A 25883-nucleotide genomic window follows, 5' to 3' on the forward strand; every position below is an offset into this window, starting at 1 on the left:
GTTAGTAATAACCAGTCCATGTCCTGAGCAGAAATCCAACAGATATTTGCCATTATTATTAGCTTTGCTCTTTTCTCCAAATTTTCTCAAAATATTTTTGTATGTCTCACAATCATTTCCTACTCTGCTATTTAGATCCCCAACAAGGACCAACTTTTCCTTTTTCATTGTGTCAGTTGCTTTTTCTAAAGCTTCAAAAAATTCCTCCACTTCTACCTTAGTAGAACCTTCTGTGGGACCATAGGCACAAATAAGTCTCATTGTCCAGTTCCCCATTCTCATATTTGCCCACATTACTCTACTTGAGACTGACAGTCATTCAAGAAGATTAGCCTCATATTTTGTGTTGAATACTATGGCTACTCCTTCTTTTCCTTGATTGTCATTGCCTGAATATAACATTTTGTATTTATTGCTCAGAAAGATCTCACCAGTTTTGGTCTTTTTTGTTTCAGTCACCCCTATTATGTCGATCTGGTACTTATCTAATTCCTCAGCTAGCTCCATTTCTTTGCTATTCAGGCTTCTTACATTGATAGTACTGATCTTTAACTCTGGTGATGTCGAGTTGGGGTTTGTTTTCAGATTTGTTCCAGTAGCTGACTTCGCTGTTCGCCCTGGTTCCCTGGCGAAAACAACGGGGGCCTTGTTTAACCGGGCAACGCCCCAGCCGGCATGAAATTTTGTCATGTTGTACCATCATTTTTTATTTTGGTTTCACCAATAAGAATACAATTTGGTCGGCTAAATCCCAAATTGCCAGCCCATCCTCGTTCGTTCAGTATCAAAGTAGATACCCAACAGGGTACACCACGAGAAGGTGAGGATTGGACATTAGGTCAGAAGCCCTGGTCGGTTCTCCACATTCCTTTAAAGGCTATGTGGAGGTCTCCTCTCAGTTATTCAGCTTTGACCCTTAAACACCCCTTTTCTTTGCGCTGCCCCTAAACACCTCCCCAAACAGGTAGCTGGCCCATTGATGGAGTTTCCTCTAGCAGAGTGGTGTCTAAGGGAGACAGTAACATATTTTTCGAACGGGTCCCTCTGCCTGAAATCCGAACGTGTCCCTTGGTAACCCGCACGACGGACGATGCAGTATGACCATTGTTTGATGACCTGACCATGTTACAGTGTTTGGTAATACCCTGTTAGCACTACCTTGTTTGCATAAGACGAAATAACACAGCAAAATAGGAAAGATTCACCCCTAGCACTCGGGGGAAGGAGCAAGAAGAGAAGAAAGAAAGAAGCAAGGAAGGAAGAGGAGGGACCAGTCTACAGATAATATAACAGATGTATGTTACATGAAGTAAGGCATGGTCCAGCATCAGGTACCTCGGGTTTGCCATGCCCGTACTCACCAAAATGAGCCCCTCACCACATTATAATAAACAAAACCCTAGTTATGAAAGAAATGAAAAGTTAAAAACTCATCTTACTTGATTTGATATTTGTCTATTTTTGTTTTTAAATAGCAATTTATTATTAGTACTGATATGGTTGTACTATAAGGCTTCACATTTAAAAAGATTTTACTGCTAGTTTAAAAAATAAAAAATTGAAGATAAGTGATTTATTACAATTTAATATGGTCGATTTCCAAAATGCTTATTTTCTTCTGTCACGTTGAAATTTTTCACAGGCTCAAAAATTATAAAAAAATCTTTTAATACACACAATGTTCGTCATTATAATCAGTTGGTATAAAACTTTTTTTTTTCTGCTAAAATCTTGATACCATACATCACTTTGGTTGTAACATTTGACCCATGATACTATTAAATTTCACACACGTGATCACTATTACTATTCCTTAATATTTTATATAATCTGCAATAGTCACATAACATTGTTTTGTTCCTTACTTTTTTTTGGAAATCAGTAGTTTTTCAGTAAAACTGTATTAGAAATGTTTCAATAAACAATGAATAAATAAACCATTTTCATATGAAATTAAAATTTCATATAAAATTAATGTGTGTTCACAACTGCTGACAGGCAAAATTAAAATTAGATTTTATTTAAAATTAACTATTAAATCTATTCCTGTTCTTTTTTTCTCCCTTTCTAATGTCCACCATTAGTCTACTGACATATTTGCATTTCATTTTCTTTTGATATTTTCTTTCCATTTATTTAATAACCACCTGAAATCTTTATCTCTTGATCTTCACTTATGATTCCAGAGTTTTCTCACATTGTCTCCAAGTTGCTGGAACTTATATAATGTGTTATCAACATTTTAATTATAATTGGACAAATTTACTAACACAATTTCTGTACCAAGAAAAGATGCTCTTTGATAAGTTCTTTTGTGTAGTCCAGAACCCAATAGTTGATGAGTAGAGTACTCTGGGAAAGTTAAATCGCTTACCAAATAATTTTGCTTATTTTGTGTGAAATGCTTTGACTTCTAACATGACATTCGTTCATAAGAACTTCAGCTCTGTCCTCTGACATTGTCTTTTCCTCTTTGGAATGAGATGCCATGCCATTTTTGTATGTCTTGGGTGAAGAAATGAGAAATTCAATGTTGGTCTTTTGCAAATGCAATTTTTTTTTTTTGCCCCTCACCCTTTTATGAGACTGGCTAAGTCACCAACTGAAGGTGAATTAGCCACTCTCATAAAGGGGTGGTAGGGTTTTCCCTCTGTACCAAGAAAAGATGCTCTTTGATAAGTTCTTTTGTGTAGTCCAGAACCCAATAGTTGATGAGTAGAGTACTCTGGGAAAGTTAAATCGCTTACCAAATAATTTTGCTTATTTTGTGTAAAATATAACTAATAATTAAGGAATTGACAGCGTACACTAGAAATATAAATTAAATAAACTTTAATATATACTTTCCGATATTTTGGCAAACATCACGTTACCATCTTCTTGGGAACTTATTACTAAGACACGTGCACACAAGTACTACATTACAGCAAATGAGAACAGAAGCTAGGAAGTTAACGTTTTCCTAAAGTCCTGATGGTGCCCCCCTGGCTGGCTATATTGGTAGTTCTTGGCCTTTGGGCTGAAGTTCTTCTGATACATGTTTCCCAAATTTGGGGCAGTCTCATGCATCCAAATTTGTTGAGGTTTGGCATGTTCCTAAGGGCTGAGGCTGATTCCATGAATAGTCTTTCATATTTGAACTTGCTGCGGTGTATTACTGTGGCTTTCTTCCATCTTATTCTGTGGAGAGTATCCAGAGCGTGGTCTGCAAGCCCAGAGGGGCTGTACTTCTGAAATTCTGATATTTGCTGTCCTGCCTGTTTGGCCAAAGTAGGACAGTTTACAGCTGCAAGGGACCTGGTATACACCAGGTAGGTCTAGGGGAAGTGGTTGGTCTTTAGTGGAGTGGATAAGGGATCCTTATCCGCTTGAGAGCAGGGACTTGCAGAGCATGCCATCAACACTAGACATAGAGTTCATTGGAACAAGACAAGAGTCCTTTACAAAAGTCAGTTCCCTCATGGAATGGCTTTAAAAAGAAACGTGAAACTTTACTTCACTCTTGTAACTTAAACAGATCCGATGGTCTACGTCTATCCCCTTTGTGGGAGATAGTACTTTCTCCCACAAAGTACTTTCTCGAGTTAACTTGATTTGAACTTTCAATGTGTAATTCTCGTTTAATTTAGTTTGTGAAAGCATTTGAATTGAGCTGGCTTATAGTGCCATCTCTTAGGATTAGAAGGAACTAATTTTCAAGTTTCTGTCTGCTTTGTGGTGCTATCTTCGTAAAAAAAAAAATTGTGAGACCATGTACAATGTTATGAGAGCAGTCCTTGACAATAGGTGCCAGGCAATCATGTGATGTGGTGATTCCAGGGTTAGTAAAAATGGCTTTGACAAGCAGACAGCAGCATTCTCTTACTGAAGCAGACTCTCATCAGGGAAATTTTTCAAAAGTTAAGTTCCACATACCAAGACCAACCACTACATCTGGATGACCATCACAAGGTGACGAACCCTCACACTGAGGGAAAGACATTTCCTAATACCTCTGCCACCCACACCCAAGAAAGCAAATCCCACTAGGCATTGTCATGTTCAAATACCACATTGGGACAAAGAAAAAGAAAAGAGAGCCGGTATATGTGTGCCAAATGTGGCATAGCCTTATGTGTACACCCCTGCTTTCAAAATTACCACACACTACTAAAATATTGAAGTATTTTGGGGGAGGTGTTTCTCACTTGAAGTTGTGTGTGACATTATTTGACATGGAATAAGCAAATAAATTTCAAGATAAATTTTAGACATCCCTAACTTGAAAATAAAATTCCTATATAACAGTTTTGTTCAGTAACTTCAATTTATACAAGAAAACAGTGCAAAAATGTGTAATACTTTATAGTAACTATTCATATTATTATAAAATATTTTATAATTGTGAAAATAACTCATCAAGGAGGGTCATACTGGTTATTTAGTATCTCAGCAGTTAAAAGGTTAAATCAGCTAATATTTCCTAACTTTTTTAATTGTGTATATATCTATCTATCTCTGTGTGTGTGTGTGTGTGTGTGTGTGTGTGTGTGTGTGTGTGTGTGTGTGTGTGTGTGTGTGTGTGTGTGTGTGTGTGTATTAATTATTTATTTATTTTATATAAGTTTTTTTTTAATAGGTTAGGAAATTTAATGACTTTTTTTAGTTATCTTGTATTAGCTACTTAGGTGGCACCTTTTGGAATCGTCAGTTATTGTTCAACTTTGTACTGAAGATGCCTGTGATACTCAGGCGAAAATTATATAATAAATAATATTTTACGCAAGTTACTTTCAGTATTATTATTTATTTAAATTATTCATGTGTCTTGATACAGCATGTGCACTGCAGGAACCAATGCTGTTATTCATGGTTTGCAACCTCTGCCAAGTGTAACTACCAACAATCCCATTCATTCAAAACAACTATCATTTGTTGCAGAGGTCCACAAATGTGGACCTCATCAACATTTATTCAGGCAACAAAATTCACAAAGTGCAGCAATAGTATTACAATTGTTTAGATAGTACTGCTTCAAGAGCAAAGCACGTTGGGACAGTATTAACAACTAGAATGAAGGGGAAAAATCCTGTGTCCATCTTTTTAAACCATCCTGGCACTCGCCAAGTTGTGTGATATGCAAATTCCATGCATTTGGTGTTTACTCCTGGTGATGAATTTTGAAACTACTTTTTTCCTTCATTTTTCGGACAATATATTCCTGCAAAATTTTGCAGCATTTGGATCACTGGGTGGTGCTCCACAAGTCCTTAAAGAGGGATACTTTAATTTTGATCACCCTGCATATATGCCTGCCTGGTTGTCCAAGTTGTTAGCATATCTGTTCTCCAACCAACAGGTCACAGGTTTGAATCTGCTGTGAAATGTTTGTGATGTCTTTAAGTGGGAGATGAATTTCATTCTCTTTTGTTTGACCATGATTTCGCTTATTGGAAGCCTGAAGTGGCTTGAAAAAGTTCCATGTTTGGTCTCTAGAGCAGGGTTTCTGGATCAGATAAAATAAATAAATAAAAATACCAAAAAAAATATATAAAATAAATAAATAAAAAAACCTTAACCCACCCATGGTGCGAATGTACTATAGGTTCACAAATAAACAATTCATGGTGGGAGCCATACACACACACACACACACACACACACACACACACACACACACACACACACACACACACACACACACATGGTGTTTCAAAAGGGGATATACAACTTTGAATGACAATAGAAGGTAAATAGCAATAGATGAACAATTTTTATTACGTGCAAATGTAGCGTAACACTTGAAGTTTCAACACAGACGGTTCAAGTTCGATATGACTGTCTCCAGTAATTTGGCAGACGTCCCATCTGTAATCAGTTTCCTGCCACATGTGTGCAGAGCATATCTGGCATAACTTCAGCAATGGTGGCAGTAATTCTGGAACACAGTTGTGAGTGTTTACTTGCCTGCTTGCATGAAAGTGCACTTGTCACTGAAAATATCATGTCCAATCCTCATTTTGTTCTATCCTATTGATCATTTCCTTACAACATTCATGGCATATCTTCTTATTGTCTTTCTTCAGATGGTGTGAGGGGTGAATTGGTAGGGCCTTAAATGTAGACACTGTTGTAAAACACACCACACAGTCACATGTAGAATTTCAATCTGACGAGACGTCTGTCTAGTTGACTTTCCAGGGCTTCTCTGGAAACTTAACCGAACTTCTTCCACAACAGCTTCAGCAACACGCAGCCTTCCTGTTGACCTTGAATGACACACAGAACAGCCTGTATCCACAAAATTCTTGTGCCACATGTAGATTGTGTGCCTACTAGGAGGTTCTTTGCCATATTGCATGCAGAAATTCCTCTGAACTTGTGTTACAGACTTCGTTTTCTCAAACCAAAACACACAGCATGCTTGCTCTGCACCATCGAAAGTCAACATTTTTAGATGGTGTGATAAAGTAAATTTGGTAATAAAGTTATGTGACCAAAATTGATGTGTTTCACTACATTATTACACTCACTCAGCTTTTGTATATTTTTGAGTCATTCTCTGTTCTCCTGCAAAGTTGTGTACACCCTTTTGAAACACCCTGTGTGTGTGTGTGTGTGTGTGTGTGTGTGTGTGTGTGTGTGTGTGTGTGTGTGTTTTACTTTTTTTTTTCTCTCCTATATAGCTTTTGTTTCCTTTATTAATGGATTTTGGTTAAGCTTTGTAATAAGACTCATTTTGCAACCATTAAAATTGATTGTTCTTGTTACTGTATTTCTGATGTGCTTTATTTAGGTTTGAGCCTTGGAAATGCCCGTGAAGCATTCAACCCACCAAGTCCTTTAGGTCGCTGTCCTCACTGCAACCAACCATTGTTTTACCTAGCAGCTCCAGGCCATATGCCAAGTCCTTCTCCTCCTTTAGTCCCAGCATTAGGTACTCACCCATCGGTATGTATTCTCATTTCTCCCCAGATATATTTATTGTCTGATTTAATATTCAAATATTTTGTCATTTTAATATATTTTCTTCTTTTACTGAATAATTAGTTTTGCTTGTGTTTTTTCTCTCTTTTACATGAATTTTTCTATTGAACAGTTTATAATTTATAATATTAGCATAGTTTATTATGCTTTACATTGACATAGTGATAGTGGAGGTTCAACATATACAGGTACAGTTTGATCAACTGAGTTCCATTTGTCAGCCTATTCTTTCTCTCTCTCTCTTGTAATCAAGCAGTATCAATCAATTATAGATTGCAAGACAAATTCTTAATATTCAGGAACTTGTAAGTTGAGTGAGATAAAATTTTCAAGAGTGGCAGAGAACGGGTACAAAGGAAATCCATGATGTTGGATACATCAATAAATTTGGATTATTTCTCAAGAAACTAGAGATAACATTTGAAACTTTAGATAGCTAGATAACTGAAAATTAGTAATGAAATCTTAGTTGTGTCCTATACACTCCTTAAAGTTACATTCTAAGAAAATTATAACATAATTTTCCTAGAATGTAATAACATTCTAGGAAACAACATAATAACATAAGTGATAGTGGAGGTTCAGCGTTCCGTTTGTCAGCCTATTCTTTCTCTCTCTCTCTCTCTCTCTCCCTCTCTCTCTCTCTCTCTCTCTCTCTCTCTCTCCCTCCCTCTCTATCTCTTTTATAATCAAGCAGTATCATCAACTAAAGATTGAAAGACAAATTCTTAATATTCAAAACTTGTAAGTTGAGTGAGATAAAAATTTCAACAGTGGCAGAGAAAGGGTACAAAAGAAATCCATGATGTTAGATACATCAATAAATTAGGATTATTTCTCGAGAAACAGTAGAGATAACATTTGAAACTTTAGTAAACTAGACAACTGAAAATTAGTAATGAAATCTTAGTTGTGTCCTATACACTCCTTCAAGTTACATTCTGAGAAAATTATAACATGTTGAATAATTTATATTTTTGAAAGTGGAAAGAATAGAGAAGCCAACTAACTTTTAGACCCTTTATTTTATGCTATTCCAAAGTGTATGCACTCTTCTTTTATCTGAAACTGCCTGCTTTCACATTTAAGCAAAGGAACACTTTGCTTAAATGTGAAACTTGAAGAGCAGAACAAATCTGTACATGCTGTACATAGATATTCTGGATAAAGAGTATACTTTGTGTAGGTTTATGTAAATATTGTTCCATGATATATTTTTCTTTAACTTCATTTTGTATATTATACTTGACAGGGTGTTATATTCTCATTTGCATCTATAGTTTACTGAAGCATAAGCATCTGGAAGATGAGATTAAACAGATGGCATCAATGGCAATATCATATTAAAAATGAGGATATTAGGAAAGAACTTGACAATGTTACCATCCAGGAATGCGTTAGCAGAGCTAATCTCAGGTGGTATGGTCACTTAAACAGAATGGACGAAGAAAGATTATCAAAACAAGTGTTCTATGCCAGGTTGGCAGCAAAATGACCCAGAGGAAGACCAAGATATAGGTGGATTGATACGGTACAAAGTGCCTTAGACAATAGAAATATAAAATCTGATAATGTTGGAGTCTTGACAAGTAACAGACTGATTCGGAGGAAAATTGTAGATAGGAAATTAATAATGATGTAATTTTTTTCATGTAGTACTATCATATCCTGTACACCCTTTGAGGGTACATGGCAGGAATTTGATGATGATGATGAGATAAATGATAATAATATGTGTCGTTGGGAAAGTCATTAACTTGTTGCTCAGATATGATAATACCAAGTTGAGAAGGAGAGCAGAGATAATGAATAGCAAGATGGCTGAGTTGTGCAAGGTAAAGGGGATTCAGTTTGTAAATTTGAAGGGAAGCTGGAATGATTTAAGGTGATAGATTGCATTTGAATGTGTTTGGTGATGGACATTTAGAGAAGCTATTGTTTTCTGATAACACACAAAATAATAAAATTAGTTTAATCTTTGATCCAAGTGTAAGTAAACAAACTTTGTGCCTGAAGTATCTTCAGGACTGAGGCAACTCGTGATAAAGGTGAACCAAGCTCTCATCACTCCTTATCTCAGTATCTCCCATAATGCAAAGCCATAATGTGCTTTGCATTATGGGAGATACTGAGACAAGGAGTGATGAGAGCTTGGTCCACCTTTACCACGAGTTGCCTCAGTTCTGAAGATACTTCAGGCACAAACTTTGTTTGCTTACACTTGGATAAAGGATTAAACTAAATTTATTATAGTCTAACCAAGTAGGAAAAAACTTACAAGATAAGGCACAAAATCAAGAAGTTAGTGTAGTTAATGACAAATGGCAATTGTGAAGCAGGATAGAAATAGCTAAACAGGTTGTAGGTGAGGAGGAAGATGGATACAAGGCTGAAGATGTGACTGGGGCAGGATGAGGTGATGGAATGCATAAATTTTTATTTGTGACATCTCCAAGGAGTCCAAAGGACTCATTGTGGGAGGATGCTCTAATCAGCCACATAGATCTTGCTGTCACAACTACTACTTAATTCTCCAACTACACACAACGACACCACCACCATCAATGCCATCTACTATCCATCATCACCAACAACAGTATTTTTTGTCTGTAAGTTGCATGGTGTTCTCAGGTGGGGAAGGACAGGTATTGATGGCAATCAGTCAGAATCAAAAAACACAGTAGGTTAGTGCTAGAGTAGAGAATGTCTGGAGTATTCGAAATAAAGAAGAGCTTACTTTGTTGCATTGATTGAGTCAGTACACCCAAAGATGATTACTGTAAATGAACTTTGGTTGTCTCTGGATAATGTCCTGTCGTGAATGGGAATGGAAAAATATACACTTTTCTGAGAAGAGAGGAAGGTGAAAAGAGGAGGGGGAGGGTACGGTTAATGAATGCAGAGAAATTGTGTCAACAAAGAGTGGAAATTGAAAGTGGTTGTACATGTGATAGATTTTGAATCTGTGTAGTGTGAATTTAAAATTAACAGACTAGTATATTTAATGGATGCAGAGAATACAGATTATAAAATATTTAGGCAAATTGGTTGGCCATGTACAAAAAAGGTGATTCTAATAGGAGACTTTAATTATAGAAATGTAGATTGGAAAGAGGAGATAGTGTATGGGACTAAGGAAAGGGAATTTGTTGGATTTCTGAGCGATAAATATCTTAAATATTTATTGCACAGAAGCAACAAACAATAGGGTCTTGCATTTGGCAATACTTTCAGAAGTGTGGTTGTTAATTAGGTATTAAAACTGCTGCAGATTGGTGTTGGGGAAAGTGGTCATAAAGTACCTGTTTTGGAAGTGGTGAAACATAAAGTTATTGCCAAAAAAAAGGAAGTATGCGAAATTAGAAGGTGGGTGATTATGAAAAGCTCTGTAGTCAGCTAGTCAATACGGGTAGATGCGCTGTGCAGAAAACATGTTGACAATGCATGGGACTTCATAAGGCAGTATCTGACACAAGCAGTGTATAACTGCATATCAAGAGGTAAACAAATAAATAGAGTTGGAGTGAAATGGATGAACAGTGAAATCAGACAAGCTGTGTTGGAAAAGAAAATGTTATGAAGAGCTGATGGTGATTGATTAGATCCATGAGGAATATAAAGTGCAAGCTATCCATAGTCTTGCCATATAGTGGAATTTTTCCGCTATATGGCAAGGACAAGGTTGATGTGGAAAGTCATGGTAGCAGTGACCATTTCAAAAGATATGGAGGAATTATTGAATCAGCACTTCAGTATATATATCATCAACATCATCATCATCAAATTCCTGCCATGTACCCTCAAGGGGGTGTACAGGATATGATAGTACTACATGAAAAAAATTACATCATTACTAACTTCCTATCTACAATTTTCCTCCAAATCAGTCTGTTACTTGTCAAGACTCCAACATTATCAGATCTTATATTTCTATCGTCTAATGCACTTTGTACAGTATCAATCCACCTATATCTTGGTCTTCTTCTGGGTCGTTTTGCCAACCTGGTAGAGCAAAACAAGTGGTCTCTGCCAACCTGGCAGAGACCACTTGTTTTGCTTATCTTTCTTCGCCCATTCTGTTTAAGTGACCAAACCACCTGAGATTAGCTCTGCTAATGCATTCCTGGATGCTGACAATGTCAAGTTCTTTCCTAATATCCTCGTTTGTAATATGATATTGCCATTGATGCCATCTGTTCACACCTCTAATCTTTCTCAGGACTCTCATATCTGCGGTCTCTAGTCTTTGGTCAAGTGTTTTACTTCTGCCCCAGCTCTCAGATCCATAATTTAAAACTGGTTTGAACACTGTCTTGTATACAGCTAATTTAGTGGTCTGACTAATATCTCTCTTATTCCATATGAATTTATTCATTTGACTTCCCACCATACCAGCTTTGTTGATTCTGTTGTCTCTTTCTATATTGAATTTACCATCTTCACTAAAAATCATGTCTAAGTAGCTGAAATGTTTTACTAGTTCCACAGGTTCTCCATTCAGAACACAGTTGACATTTTCAATGATTCTGCCTATTTTCATTGTCTTTGTCTTTTTATTGCTGACCTTCATACCATATCTATTACAACAGTTATTCAATTTAGTCAGAGAATCTTGCAGACTTGTAGCGGATTTATTTAGAAATATAACATCATTCGCATAAAGCAAAGAGCTGACATTAACATCTCTAATTTTGATATCATGTTTAATACCACTTTCCTTCATAATGTGATCCATATAGATAATGAATAACAGAGGGGATAATGTACATCCTTGTCTCACACCAGATTTAACATTAAACCATCTTCCTGTACTTCCTTCAATTCTAACTGCTGACTTACAACTCAAATAAAGACTAAGTATTGCTTGATATAATGCCCCATTGACACCATATAACTGTAGCGTATTGAATAGCTTCTCTCTTGGCACCTTGTCATATGTCTTTTCCAAATCGACAAAACTTAAATACAGATCTTTGTTATATTCCCATGCTTTCTCGACTATTTGTCGTGAAGTGAAGATCTGATCCAGACAGCCTCTATTTGGCCTGAATCCAACTTGTTCTTCACCCAGCTTTTCTTCCACAATTCTTCTCAATCGTTTCTCAAGTATACTTGCATAGATCTTGCCAGGAACACTCAGTAGGGAAATACCTCTGTAATTCTCACATTCAGTTTTATTTCCCTTTTTATATATGGGTACTGTGAGAGCTCTACTCCAATCATCGGGAATTCGTCCCTCTGTCCAGGCTTTCTGAACTATGCAGAGCAGCCACTGTAAGACTCTTATACCACCATACTTCAGCATTTCTGGTCGAATATCATCTACTCCTGCGCCCTTTCCACATTTTAAACCTTTGATGGCTTTTTCTACTTCAAGTATGGATATGTATTCCTGACGGCATGCCTGGTCAGTGTTTTTTACCACTGTGCTGTCATCACTGCTTGTTTCATTTAGCAGTTTTTCAAAGTAATTACTCCATACTTCAAGGATATCTTTTTCTTCCATTTTCATGTCACCTTTATCATCTCTAACTCCTTTTACAGCACTCTTTCCTCCATTCCTAAGCTTCTTCAACAACCTCCAGAATATTTTGTCACCTTTTTGATATTTATTTTCTATATTCTTGCCATAGTCCTCCCATGACTTTTCTTTAGCTAGTTTTACACAGTGTTTAGCATTCTTGCATTTGTCTCTGTATTCTCTAAGAGCACAAGCTGACTTATTTGCCAGGAACTTTTGATATGCTTTCTTCTTTTCCTTCACTTCTTCTTTAACTTCCTGTGTCCACCAGGGAGTTCTGATTTTTCTATCCTTGCAGAAAATCTTACCACATGCCTCTCTGGCAGAATCAATCAATGTTTTCTTCAGAGCTTGCCACTGAATCTCCAAGGTTTGATTCCTGTTCTCAAACTCTTTCATTTTTTCTTGAATAATATTTGTATATTTTAGTCTATAATTCACATCTGAGAGCTGCTCAACTTTTATTCATTTTAAAACTTTCTTAGATGTTTTTCTTTGCAATATGAAATTCAATTTTATCCTGCTCAAGACTAAATAGTGATCACTTCCAATTTCAAATCCTCTGTACACTCTGGTGTCCTGCACTAGGGAGAAAACATCACTATCAACAATAACATAATCAATGAGACTTTTCTTATTCCTTGCCTCTTCTCTCCATGTGAATTTGTGCACATTTTTATGTTGGAACATGGTGTTAGTAATAACCAGTCCATGTCCTGAGCAGAAATCCAACAGATATTTGCCATTATTATTAGCCTTGCTCTTTTCTCCAAATTTTCCCAAAATATTTTTGTATGTCTCACAATCATTTCCTACTCTGCTATTTAGATCCCCAACAACTTTTCCTTTTTCACTGTGTCAGTTGCTTTTCTAAAGCATCAAAAAATTCCTCCACTTCTACCTTAGTAGAACCTTCTGTGGGACCATAGGCACAAATAAGTCTCATTGTCCAGTTCCCCATTCTCATATTTGCCCACATTACTCTACCTGAAACTGACTGCCATTCAAGAAGATTAGCCTCGTATTTTGTGTTGAATACTATGGCTACTCCTTCTTTTCCTTGATTGTCGTTGCCTGAATATAACATTTTGTATTTATTGCTCAGAAAGATCTCACCAGTTTTTGTCTTTTTTGTTTCAGTCACCCCTATTATGTCGATCTGGTACTTATCTAATTCCTCAGCTAACTTCATTTCTTTGCCATTCAGGCTTCTTATGTTGATAGTACCGATCTTTAACTCTGGTGATGTTGAATTGGGGCGTGTTTTCAGATTTGTTCCAGTAGCTGACTTTTCGCTGTTCGCCCTGGTTCCCTGGTGAAAACAATGGGGCCTTGTTTAACCAGGCGACGCCCCAGCCGGCATAAAATTTTGTCATGTTGTACCATCATTTTTTATTTTGGTTTAACCAATAAGAATACAGTTTGGTCGTCTAAATCCCAAATTGCGAGCCCATCCTCGTTCGTTCAGTATCCAAGTAGATACCCAACAGGGTGCACCACGAGAAGGTGAGGATTGGACATTAGGTCAGAAGCCCTGGTCGGTTCTCCGCATTCCTTTAAAGTCTATGTGGAGGTCTCCTCTCAGTTATACAGCTTTGACCCTTAAGCACCCCATATATATATATCATACTTGCATAAATGATACTGGAGTATGTAGAAGGGAGGCAAGCACAGTAATATCCCACTTTATGATTATGATCAATGCCCATTTATATGATGCTTTTAGTGACATGATGGTCCCATGATTCAGCTGATGCACAGTTTTCATACACTGTCTGTTTACAACTTTGTTGCTCATTGCATCTCTCTCGCTCTCTTTGTTTTGGTATTTTGCTGTGAATTATAAACTGTTTATAACAATTATTTTATTTCATTGTCGTGAATAATAATAGAATAATTATTGAATAATGATTTCACTGTTGCAAAACCACAAAATTATTAAATTTAGTGGTGATGGCATATTGAATCCTGAGATAAGTCACAGGCTAAACTTACTTTTCACTACTGTTGTCAGAGTTGATAAAAAACAAAGGTAAAATGGAAAATCTTTTAATAGTGTAGATTGATGACCAGAATGGTTGGAATGTTCTCTTAAACCAAACTATTCAGAATAACTTATGTTTGCAAAAATTATTCTAATTTTTTCTTTTGCATAACTGACATAAATCAAGACTTTATGTCATTTACTCATGTTATTGAACCATTATATCCATCTACAAATGGGGAGGGGGGGGGGTGATTCACTATACAACAGTGGTCTTGTAACCTAGCATATTATATGACAATGGTATTGCTTGTATTAGGAGAATTGGAAGTGAAAGAATCGGAGGTGTATCAAACGTTGATTGGGTTAGATAGATGTTAATAAGGCTGTAGGAATAGATGACATATCACCATGTATTTTTAAGGAATGTGCAAAACAGTTAGCTACGCCCTTGACTTGGTTACTTAATGAAAGTCTTGCAGTAGATATACTTCCTAAGGAATGGAGAAATGACAAAATAGTACCATTCCATAAGTGTGGTTCTAAGATAGAAGTTTCCAATTATAAACCACTCTCTATAACAGTTGTAGAAAGTGTTGGAGAAATTAGGAAGAAGTATAATTCAGGATTAATTTGATGGGCATGAGATTCTTTATGATAGTCATCATGGATTTGTAAAGGGTGTATATATATATATACACCCTTTACAAATATATATATATTAATATATAAAATATATATATATTTTTTTTTATGTTGGGCCCATATACGAGAGGTTGGCTAGTCAACCTATAGTACTTTAGTACCATATATATGGGTAGTGGGATGGGAAAGGAGAAGCTTGTTGACATTCGATTTAAAAGCCTGTATATTGTATTCCTTGGGAAATACATCAGGGGAAGACTGTTCCACAGTTCAACAGTAGCAGGGATGAAGGAGGGAAAGAAACTTGTTCTGTGGGTTTCAAGGTGTACTGTGAAGGGATGTTGGGCGGTGGCTGTACGTGTTCCAATGGCTTTAGTACAGAGTGGGGGAATTATTAATGCTGTTTCAGATGAGCATTTTCCATGAAAATATTTATAGAATATACAAATTGCAGAGATTAAATGTCTATGTGAAAGTGGGGGGGGGGGGGGGAGTTGGTAAGAGATGGATCATTTATCAGTCTAATTGCTCTCCTCTGTATTGAGTCAAGCATTTTGAGGGAGCTTTTAGGAGCCCCCACTCCAAATGTGAGAACAGTATTCGATAGCTGGGCAGATTTGTGGTTTTGTATAAGTTAACAGCTGTTTTGAAGTGAAGTAACATCTTAAGCAAAAGAGAAAGCCTAGTTTTTTGGAAGCTGAGGATGCAATGGTTGTGATGTGTTTATGCCAGGAGACGCCTGATGTAATGTAATTCCAAGAACAGAGATTTCATCTTGTCTTTTTACTTTCTTACTAGTCATTTTTGCTTCTTCCAACAACTCTTTCATATAATAACCTGAAGGGTGAATTCCCTTCATGAAGAAGCAAATAGACTTTAGCTTGGACAAACTAGTAAGGTTGTAGTTTTAATATTAATAAATGCAAAGTATTGCATTTTGAAGTGCAGAGATATAATAAGACTGTGTACTGTATTGATAGAACTGTACTGCAGTAAATGAATGAGATTTGATATCTGGGAAAGGTGGTTGACAGTAGACTGAAGTTGGGAGGACATATAGAAAGTGTTGCAAAGACTGCATAGATGTGCTGTAACATGTAGGAATAAGGAGGTGGTTATACCACTGTATAAAGCACTGGTCAGACTACGCTTGGACTGTTATGTTCAGATTTGGTCACCTGATTTTTATTGTGATGTGGGACCATATTAAGATTGAAATTTGCTGATGTATAATTATAGTGAATGGAATATTTTACTCTTGTTTTTCAAGATCAAGATTTTAAGTTCTTTAATGTTCTTGTACATTCTTCAAAACAAAAATCCTTTACATCTATGGATCGTTATTCTTCAAACAAGAAAAGGAATTCAGTTCATCAGGTGAAAGTATTATGTAAGTTAAACTGCTAACCTGGTTCAATTTTGGATGTCAGATTTGTTCTGCAGGATGTTGTATAAAAGGATATCTGATATATCCTTTAATACAACATCTATAGTCAGACATAAAAATTAAAGTTTCCAAGAAATTATATTCTGGTTTAATCCTTTATCCAAGTATCTTCTTCATGACTGGGCTACTTGTACATAGAGGATAATGACTTCTTATCAATTGCCTTAGTATCCCACCCATAATGCAAAATACATCCCCTTTCGGACATGTATAATGCTATGCATTATGGGAGAGGGCTACTACCCAGATCGGTTTCAACCTTTATTGAGGTCTCATCAGTGGGAGCCACACTCGGAACAGATACCGAGATTCAGTTGATTGTATACTACTATTAGAGTTCAAAGGAACAGCTGTAAAAGTTTCTGCAATTAAATTTAAATAACCTAAAAAAATAAAAATTAATATGAAGAACAGTTAATGGTAATCCCTTCCCATAACTTTGAAACTGACATACAGTCATAGCAATTATGGTTCAGATGATTTTGTAGGGTTTCACATCAGCTGTAACTGACATGTGCTAGCAAGCACGACCCATTCTTATGATTCATGTTTTGAATGTAGTTACAGACCATCACTTCTTTCTCCCTGACAATATCCATTGTACACTACATGAAAATATGTTTGAATTTTTTTTAATAAATTCTATATTTTTTTTACGTGTTAGCCATATAAATATTTAGAAATATGTCTCGCACATATTATTTTAAATCATTTGATTACTACCCTCTAATGTGACATTATGTCGAGCAATACATAGTCTATATTACAGTTAAATTCAAGACACAGGAAAACAGTTTGATATTAAATCAGGTGTGAGACAAGGGTGCACATTATCTCCACTGTTATTCATCATCTATATGTTGTTGAAAATTTTTCCACTTGGTTATATACTATAAATTAAAGATACCAAGAAATTATATACTTGGTTTAATCCTTTTTCCAAGTGTAATCAAACAAAGTTTATGTCTGAAGTATTTTCAGGACTGGGGAAACTCTTGGTAATGGTGGTATGACTTCACATCACTTGCCTTAGTATCCCATAATGCAAGGCACATCTCCTTGCAGACATGTATAATGCTATGCATTAAGTTTGCTTACACTTGGAAAAAGGATTAAACCAAGTATGTAATTTCTTGGTATCTTTAATTTATAGTATAACCAAGTGGAAAAACTTTCAACAACTATCTATCTCTAATCCAGAGTATTATAATAATAATCTGTGACACCATTTGGCAACTTGTATATGGAAATATGACTTCTGCATTGCTTCAACTTTGCTATCACCTCTGGGTCTGGCTCCCACTGACAAGACCTCAATAAAGGTCAAAACCGTCTGAGTAGTGACCCCTTCCTTAATGCATAGCATTATACATGTCTGCAAGGAGATGTGCCTTGCATTATGGGATACTAAGGCAAGTAATTTCTTGGTATCTTTAATTTATAGTATAACCAAGTGGAAAAACTTTCAACAACTATCTATCTCTAATCCAGAGTATTATAATAATAATCTGTGACACCATTTGGCAACTTGTATATGGAAATATGACTTCTGCATTGCTTCAACTTTGCTATCACCTCTGGGTCTGGCTCCCACTGACAAGACCTCAATAAAGGTCAAAACCGTCTGAGTAGTGACCCCTTCCTTAATGCATAGCATTATACATGTCTGCAAGGAGATGTGCCTTGCATTATGGGATACTAAGGCAAGTGATGTGAAGTCATACCACCTTTACCACGAATTTCCTCAGTCCTGAAATACTTCAGGAACAAACTTTGTTTGCTTACACTTGGAAAAAGGATTAAACCAAGTATATAATTTCTTGGTATCTTTAATTTAATTTACATCTATATGGATCACACTATGAGGAAAAGTGGCAATGAACCTAATTTCAAAATTGCCAGTATTAATCTTGGTTCTTTACTTTATATCGATGTTATAATCCTAAATAATCAGCTGCATCCTGAATGCAAAATGTATAAAACAAGTAAAACAATTTCAGCTATTTAAGCATAATTTTAGTGAAGGTGACAAATTAAAGACGGTAACATAAGTAGCAAAGCTGGTATGGTAAGGAGGAGTCAACTGAATAAATTTATGTGAATTAAGAAAGAAATTAGTCAAAATTTCTGTCTTATTTCAACTTTCTCTCCAGCTTTAACTTCTTTATCTGAGAGCTGGATTAAAAATAAAACACTTGCTCAAATATACTGGAGAGTATATTTATGAATATACTCTCAAGTATATGAGAGTTCTCATATCTGTATTTAAAGATTATGAGAGTGAACAGATGGCATCAATGGAAGAATCATATTGGAAATTAGGATGTTGAGAAGGAACTAGCAGGATTAGCAAAAAAGAAGTTTTGGTAATCTTTCCTTTCCCATTCTGTTTAAGTGACCTCTGGGTCTTTTTCTATATGAAAAAGTTTATATCATTACTAACTTCCTATTAACATTTTTCCTACAAATTAATCTGTCTGGACCCCAATATTATTAGATCTTATATTTTGTCTCCTAAAGCACTTCTTACTGTATCAATTCACCAAGATCTTGATCTTCCTCTATGTCTTTTTTCTGCTATCTTGGCAACAAGTTTTTTGCCAGGATGTCAGGAAGACCAAAATATACAATCTAGCAGTATTCGGGGTCCTTGATGACAAAAAATTTAGAAGAAAAACATAATGATATAGACTTTTCATGTAATACTATCTTGTAACCTCCCCCCCCCCCTTCCTACTGTGGGTATATAACTGAAATTTGATGGTCATCAAACATTAAAAAATAAATAAAATTACAAAAATAAGGAAAAAATCCTTAGCCTACCTTGGCCAATGTCTTTTTCCTTATTTTTCCAGCTTAACAAAGGCTGGAGTAGCATTTTAAAAAAAATAAATAAAAAAAGCTGATAATGAATTATAACAGCAACAGTTTATTAGACACGTATTCACACGTATTTCTGGTTGAAATATAAAAATTTATATTTCAACCAGAAATTAACTGGTCATCATCAGTGCATCAGCATAATCACAAAGTGAAGTTAGAACAAAGAATATTAATCCCATTTAAAGAGCTGAGTCGCATGCTGGAATGTCATATAACGAGTGGTTACAATAAAATAAGATTATAGTTAAAAAAAAAAAAATTAAATGTGGGAAAAAATAAATAATTTAGATAAAGAATTGAATGACACAGCATTATATTAAATTATTATATAATACAGGTAATATACGTGAAGATTTCTATCGAAATCACTCGGCAGCCAAGTGGTGATTTAAGCATAAAGCACACAGCTGAAAATATCAGTATCTTTGCAGACTGATTACATATGACAGGATTTTACACAATAGCGAGGAGAAAAAAAAAACTTGCATATAAAGAACATATACAACAGTAGATAATGCAGAAATATATATATATATATATATATATATCAGTGGCATCACATGCCCATTTCGGTTAGGTGTGCTTTTGTTTAGGTCTTTTGTTATTTGTTATTTGTCTCCAAGCTTTGCAACCCGCAAAGCTTGGAGACAAATAATTACATCAATAAACATCTTTTAGCATTTTTTTATGTAATTATTTGTCGATGTAAACTATAAATACATTCTTTTCATTTTACATTGATTTTAATGATCTTTAATTCATGGGGGAAAAAAAGTATTTCCAATTAATACAGTTTTTAGCACAATTTCGTATATAAAAAAATTGACCAGCATATTTTATTAAAAATCAACTAATTAATTCCAAAATCCTAAATCAAATTATTTCAGTTTAAAAGCAAAAAAAATCATAAAACTAACAAGTAAAATAATATTAAATTACATACACTTACCTTTTAAAAATGTATTTTTCTGTTTAAATTTGTTTCACTGTAAATTTACAATTTACACTTCATTCAGCGATTCACTAGACACAGAGGGCAAATGAACACTGGTCGCTGTTCACAACAGTTCATTTGTTTCACAAATCAAGATGAACCGAAAACAGAAACACGTTCTTTATTGTTGCAATAAAACACATGTTCAATGGCTACCCAGCCGTGGGCCAAAACAGGCCAACCCATAATAAAATTTTAAGACAGAAAAAGTGCCCCATGGTCGAGGGTGTAAGGTTACATATCTCAATCACTTTTATGATTATAATATGTGGAATTTTTTCCTAGATCCCAGGGGGGGGCCCCCCTCTACAGACACATATGACCATACGATTGCATTTTTATCGACATATGAAAGTTTTGAGAGTGTATAGCGCATCAGCGCTCATCTTAATGAGTCAAATGCAATTAATTGCAGGATAACTGTGAATTCTTCTGCAGTGGAGGAACAATCGGTTTGTCTTAGGATTTATTAGAAAACAACAATGAAGGAGAATGCTATATTTGGTTGGTATATTTGAAATACTCAAAAATGAAATTATGTGAACCATCATTTATAAGACGTGAGAATAGGAAATGAAAGGAAAGAATAAGTGTGGGTAGAAATACTTTCATTAATGCTAAACGAATTATTAATGATTAACATTTGTGATGTGTGTGTCCTATAAGTTGCTGGGTAGAGCGAATAGCATGAGCCTATAAAGTCTAAGTGAATTTATGATGGCATAATTAACCACACTACCAGCCAAGACGTCTATAGACGTCAAGGTTATCATGGATGCGAAGTGCATATTAAAATTGTAATACCATTCATATTACATTGAAATATATGATAGATGCGAAGCGTATGAGGATGTGTATTTGATTCATAATGGCCACTAAGGTGGTTAAAAAATAAATAAGTAACTTACAAGGAGACAGAGAGGATTGCAGGAATAAATATGGTTTGATGGCGCAGCTAATCATTACTGAGACTCAGAGTATAACATTCAATCATTATTGGAATTATCCACACTTTCAGGAATCCTACATTCATTGGGTTTTTTTTTTTTTTAGTATCAGCGGTTCTTCTGTCTTATCGATCTCATATCTGCTGCTATTTTTTTGTAGATCAACAACGTCTTATAATACACAGAATATTCATGTTTATTCAGGAAGAGATATTTTTTACTCTGTTGTTTCCAAAGACTAGAATAAAAATGCCTATATACCATTAAAAAAATTTTGCAACCTCAACAGGTGCTATACTGCATAACAAGAGAAACATTTAAGTTTTTTTCCTCCTAACATCCACTTTCAAATTTTCAATTCCAGAAAACGTGTAACAGCTGTTTGTAATACAGCCATCGGATACAGAAAGCGCTCAAGTCATGACAAGTGACAATGTTCAATTGGATTGGTTGACACAGTAACCAATCATAGGTGCTGGGTGAGCTCTCAATGTGAGCTCACCTAGCCTCGCTTTCTGAGCGGTTTAAAAATACTACAACGCTAAGAATTTGACCTGCTGCACCCTCTTTACATATTTTCAAAGGGCGCAAAAGTGTATGCATTTTGAAAGCACACCCGGGCTATTAACACGAATGTGACGCAATTTTTATGCGTCAAAAAGTGCTCTCTTCATGAAGCACGAATGCTTCATTATCCTCGTGAAGAGGGCAATGAAGCATTAGTATATTGTGTTTAATTTTAGGAATCATGCAAAGTCTGCAAACAATTAGGGGAGTCTTTAACGGGAACAAATGCAAAAATATAATATCGGTGATACTGATATTTCATGGATGAGCACCGCACACCTAGCAAACCTGGAATATTCGCCCCTGATATATATATATATTGTCTGTAATTGATATTCATGGCGATGTAAAACAGGACACAATGATTAGAAAATCAAAGTACAAGATATTTTTAATTTAAAAAAAAGTGAAAAGTGCAAAAATCAAGAAGTTGCATGACATCTTGCTACCTCTATTTCATAGGGACTGGTTGCTTGGAATAATTGGACATCAGGATGAGGTGGGGCATTGACATCCATGTAATAGGTAATGTTTGCAAATAATAGATATTGTAACAATTGATTTTCAGATATTTTCAAAGGTGAGAATTCAATATTCACATAATAAAACTGCAGACATATAAACATATATACATGGAATGTCAGATATTAGGAGGATAATGACATACGCATGAAAGAGAGAAGTTTGGAATATCATGAAATATTATGCCAAATTTAGCATTCATTAGGATACACTATAAAAAAATTAACCTGAACGAATGAAAAACCAGCAAAATCAAAGAGAAGAGGATACTAAAAATACCCAGAGGAAAATAATGGAGATGGATTTGAAATATGATATAGTTGTGAAAGAAGGAAAGGAAGAAATAGAAAGCAGGAACTGTTTGAGGATTGTTTTTGACCCCTTTGAATCAATTTTAATTAAATTTTGCAACAATGTATAGCATTATTCCTTCGAATATTTTTCCAAATTCACTCTACATAGTCTGTTCTTGCTAAATGGATTTTCATAAAATTTGACATTTAAAAAAAAAATAAAAATCTTTGCTTAAAAGTAGCAAATGCATTCATTATTGCTTTAAATTTTGTAGTAGATAATTTCAGAATGCATTCAGTAGTGCATTCTGAAATGATTACACTCTTCTTTTCTATATAAATGGATTGATATGTATTTTAGACTTGTTAAAATTCTTTCTTGCTTAAGATCCTAAGATCTTCCTATGCATTTTGCTACAGAACTCTTTATTAATCAATGGTTAGTAGATATACATTTTTATATATTCTTTTACAGGGAGCAATACCAATTCCAGGGAAACCAAAATCAACATCCCAAGAAAAGTTTGTGAAGCCTGCAGCTCCACCACCAATTCCCCATCCTGGTCCCCATTCTTCAATGGGGCCCAGTGGTCATCCACTTGGACATATGGGTCATCTTCCAGGAGACAGAAGTTAAACTCTTAGTACCAATGTGTAAGGCAACATTTCAAGTCCAGTTTATAACTTGGCAGCCAGTACTTCATCCTGCCACCAGGTGAAGTGGCAGACCCTAGCTGTTAAAGTGCCATTCATCAGTGGCCAAACATTTGGCAGTTGGGTAATTCCTAACTCTTGTTTTAAACTTCAGGTGTGTTGCTAAGGGTTGTTGTTGACTCTGATGATCTTTGAGAGTCATTTAATATGGGTTGTGCCTTGCTTCATATGTTGTGAATGGCATGCATCAAAAAATAATAAATAAATACATGAAAAAAAAAAAAAAATTAAGATGTATGCCTCCAGGATAAGGGGTAATCTGTTCCTTAACTTATCCAGTTGTCTCAAGATTCTGTAAGACAGTTTCTCTTATTTTGAAACCATTTAATGCTTTTATCCACCATGTCTCTGTATACCAAGATTTCTAACTTGGCTTTATCAAAACAAAATAAAATAAAATGTAGTGTAGTCAAAAATGGGGCTAACTGTTTTCTCAAATTCAAAAGTTAAGCTGTGTTAATTTTTTTAAAGACTTCATTTTTTTTTTCATTGTTGTAATTGTGCTAATTGTTCTCTTATTTCTTGTTGTAATACTGATGATGTGATTGTTGTATATGTACACAATATTATGGATGATCACTGAAAATGATTGATGGTCACAGAAATATTGTGACAGTTTATTCCTTGAGGAATGTGCATAATAATAGCAAGGTTGTGTTTGTCTTTTTATTTTTCCATTTTTTTATCTTTGAGTGAAAAGAAAAAAAAAAAGGAAAGTTTTTATACAGATAACTGTTTCAAATTAATGATGCTGTGTTCATTAATATCATTATCCTGTGTGTGTGTGTGTAAAGAACTGGGAACAGATTGTGACTGTTAACTTTCCTTCACTGTTTAAATACATTTTCCTAGTGTGTAATTTTATGAGCCATAAGAGCAGGTTTATCGATAAAGTTTCAGTTTATTAAATGATTGTTTTTGATTTAAATTGCCTGCTCTGAAAGTGCTGATAGTTATTCCACCTGTTTCTAAATCATTTATCTTGTTCCTTCCATTCTTGGTATGTGAATGTGACAAAGAAACAGAAAGAGAGAGAAATAGAAGCTGCATGCATTGGTGGGGGGGGGGGATTGCAGTTTCATTTTTTTAAAGTTGATTGTATATGTTGATTTCTAAAAACTGTTGAAGCTAATACTTAAAATTTCAGAAAATTCATTGTGCAAAAACCTTTATTTTTTTTTTTAGTATGTGTGTTTGTGTATTACATTGAAAAAAAAAAAAAAATATGTTTGTACATTAAGTGTGAGGACTAATTTCTTTTTATTTAAGCAGAATGTTGTATTTGGAGCAGAAGTTAAAGCTCACTTTTTTAATTGTTTTGTTCTTCACCACCACCACCAGTGAAAGAAATCAAGTTAATAATGCATAGTTTGAACAGTTCCAAATTTTAGTGCATTTCTAGAGTTGTAGTTAGTCTTGAGTTTTGTAATTAATAATTTGTTATTCTAATCATAAATCTAGCTTATTTTCTTTTCTTATTTCCATAAATAGCTCTCTAATTACTTTCAGTTTTATTACAGTGTAATAAAATCTTCTAATTAAGCTTTTCAAAATGAAATAGTCTTCTAGTGATGTATTTGTAATTTCAGATGTCATGAATATTAAATCATCATGCAACAGCCGGTTAACTTTTTTTATGTAAAATTTTTATTTGTTTACATAAGTTTGTGCATCCTTTACATACAGCTTTCAATGTTGAAGCCATCCATTGGTAATGCCATTTTGGTTTAACACTGAAGGAAATCATGTATTGTAATTACCTCACTCAGCTAAAAACAGAATGTAGAAAGAGGGTATGTGTAACATCTGTGATAAATGAACTTGTATATTTTAGAAACTAGTTTGCTTAAAATGCAATTGAGAAATTGATTCTTGACAAATTCTTCACTTCCATCTCTGCTGATCTAACCATGTAACTAGAACTGTATTCTAAACATAGTAGTTGATCTTCAGAAACTCATCTTTTCTTTATGAGCATTGATCTTCTAATAAATGTAAGGTGCTGATATAAATTGTATGGTTAAAAGCAAAATTTTAAAAAGAAGCTTGAAGTGATGTAATGGAATATCTCATTTTCATTATACCTCTAGAAGAGGTCTCTTGAAAGTGTTTGTAATAAATGCACATATATTATGTAATATTCATTCTCTTATCTATTGCATATGTTATACTAAATTATTTGCATTAGTTTTTGAGGCCTGCATTTAGAAATTGGACTCAGTGAATATGTACTATGATCCCTTGGGTTTATATATATATATATATATATATATATATATCCATCACCTAATTTAAAACAATAATTGCTATTTTTCAATCTCAAAAAATTTGATTTTTTTCCCCCTTTTAATCTGTGTTCCAGTCTCCAGAAGGTATGCCTTTTAGAAATGGATACTATCT

At 34.8% G+C, this 25883-nt stretch overlaps 1 protein-coding gene across 1 annotated transcript in view; it reads left to right on the forward strand.

Moving 5' to 3' along the window:
* Nucleotides 1-25621, forward strand: part of LOC150099497 (coiled-coil domain-containing protein 6-like) — a 185062-nt gene extending 159441 nt beyond the window's left edge. The window contains exons 7-8 of the mRNA XM_090403510.1: nt 6776-6930; nt 23245-25621. Of these exons, the coding sequence (XP_090259636.1) occupies nt 6776-6930; nt 23245-23406 (317 nt within the window). The 3' untranslated portion in view covers nt 23407-25621. The remainder of the gene's footprint in view (nt 1-6775; nt 6931-23244) is intronic.
* Nucleotides 25622-25883: the final 262 nt, after the last annotated feature.

Source organism: Typopeltis vanoorti, chromosome 14 (genome assembly GCF_054136105.1).
Source record: "Typopeltis vanoorti isolate ZY-2024b chromosome 14, IOZ_Tvanoo_1.0, whole genome shotgun sequence".
In the NCBI taxonomy this organism is placed as follows: Eukaryota; Metazoa; Arthropoda; class Arachnida; order Uropygi; family Thelyphonidae; genus Typopeltis; species Typopeltis vanoorti.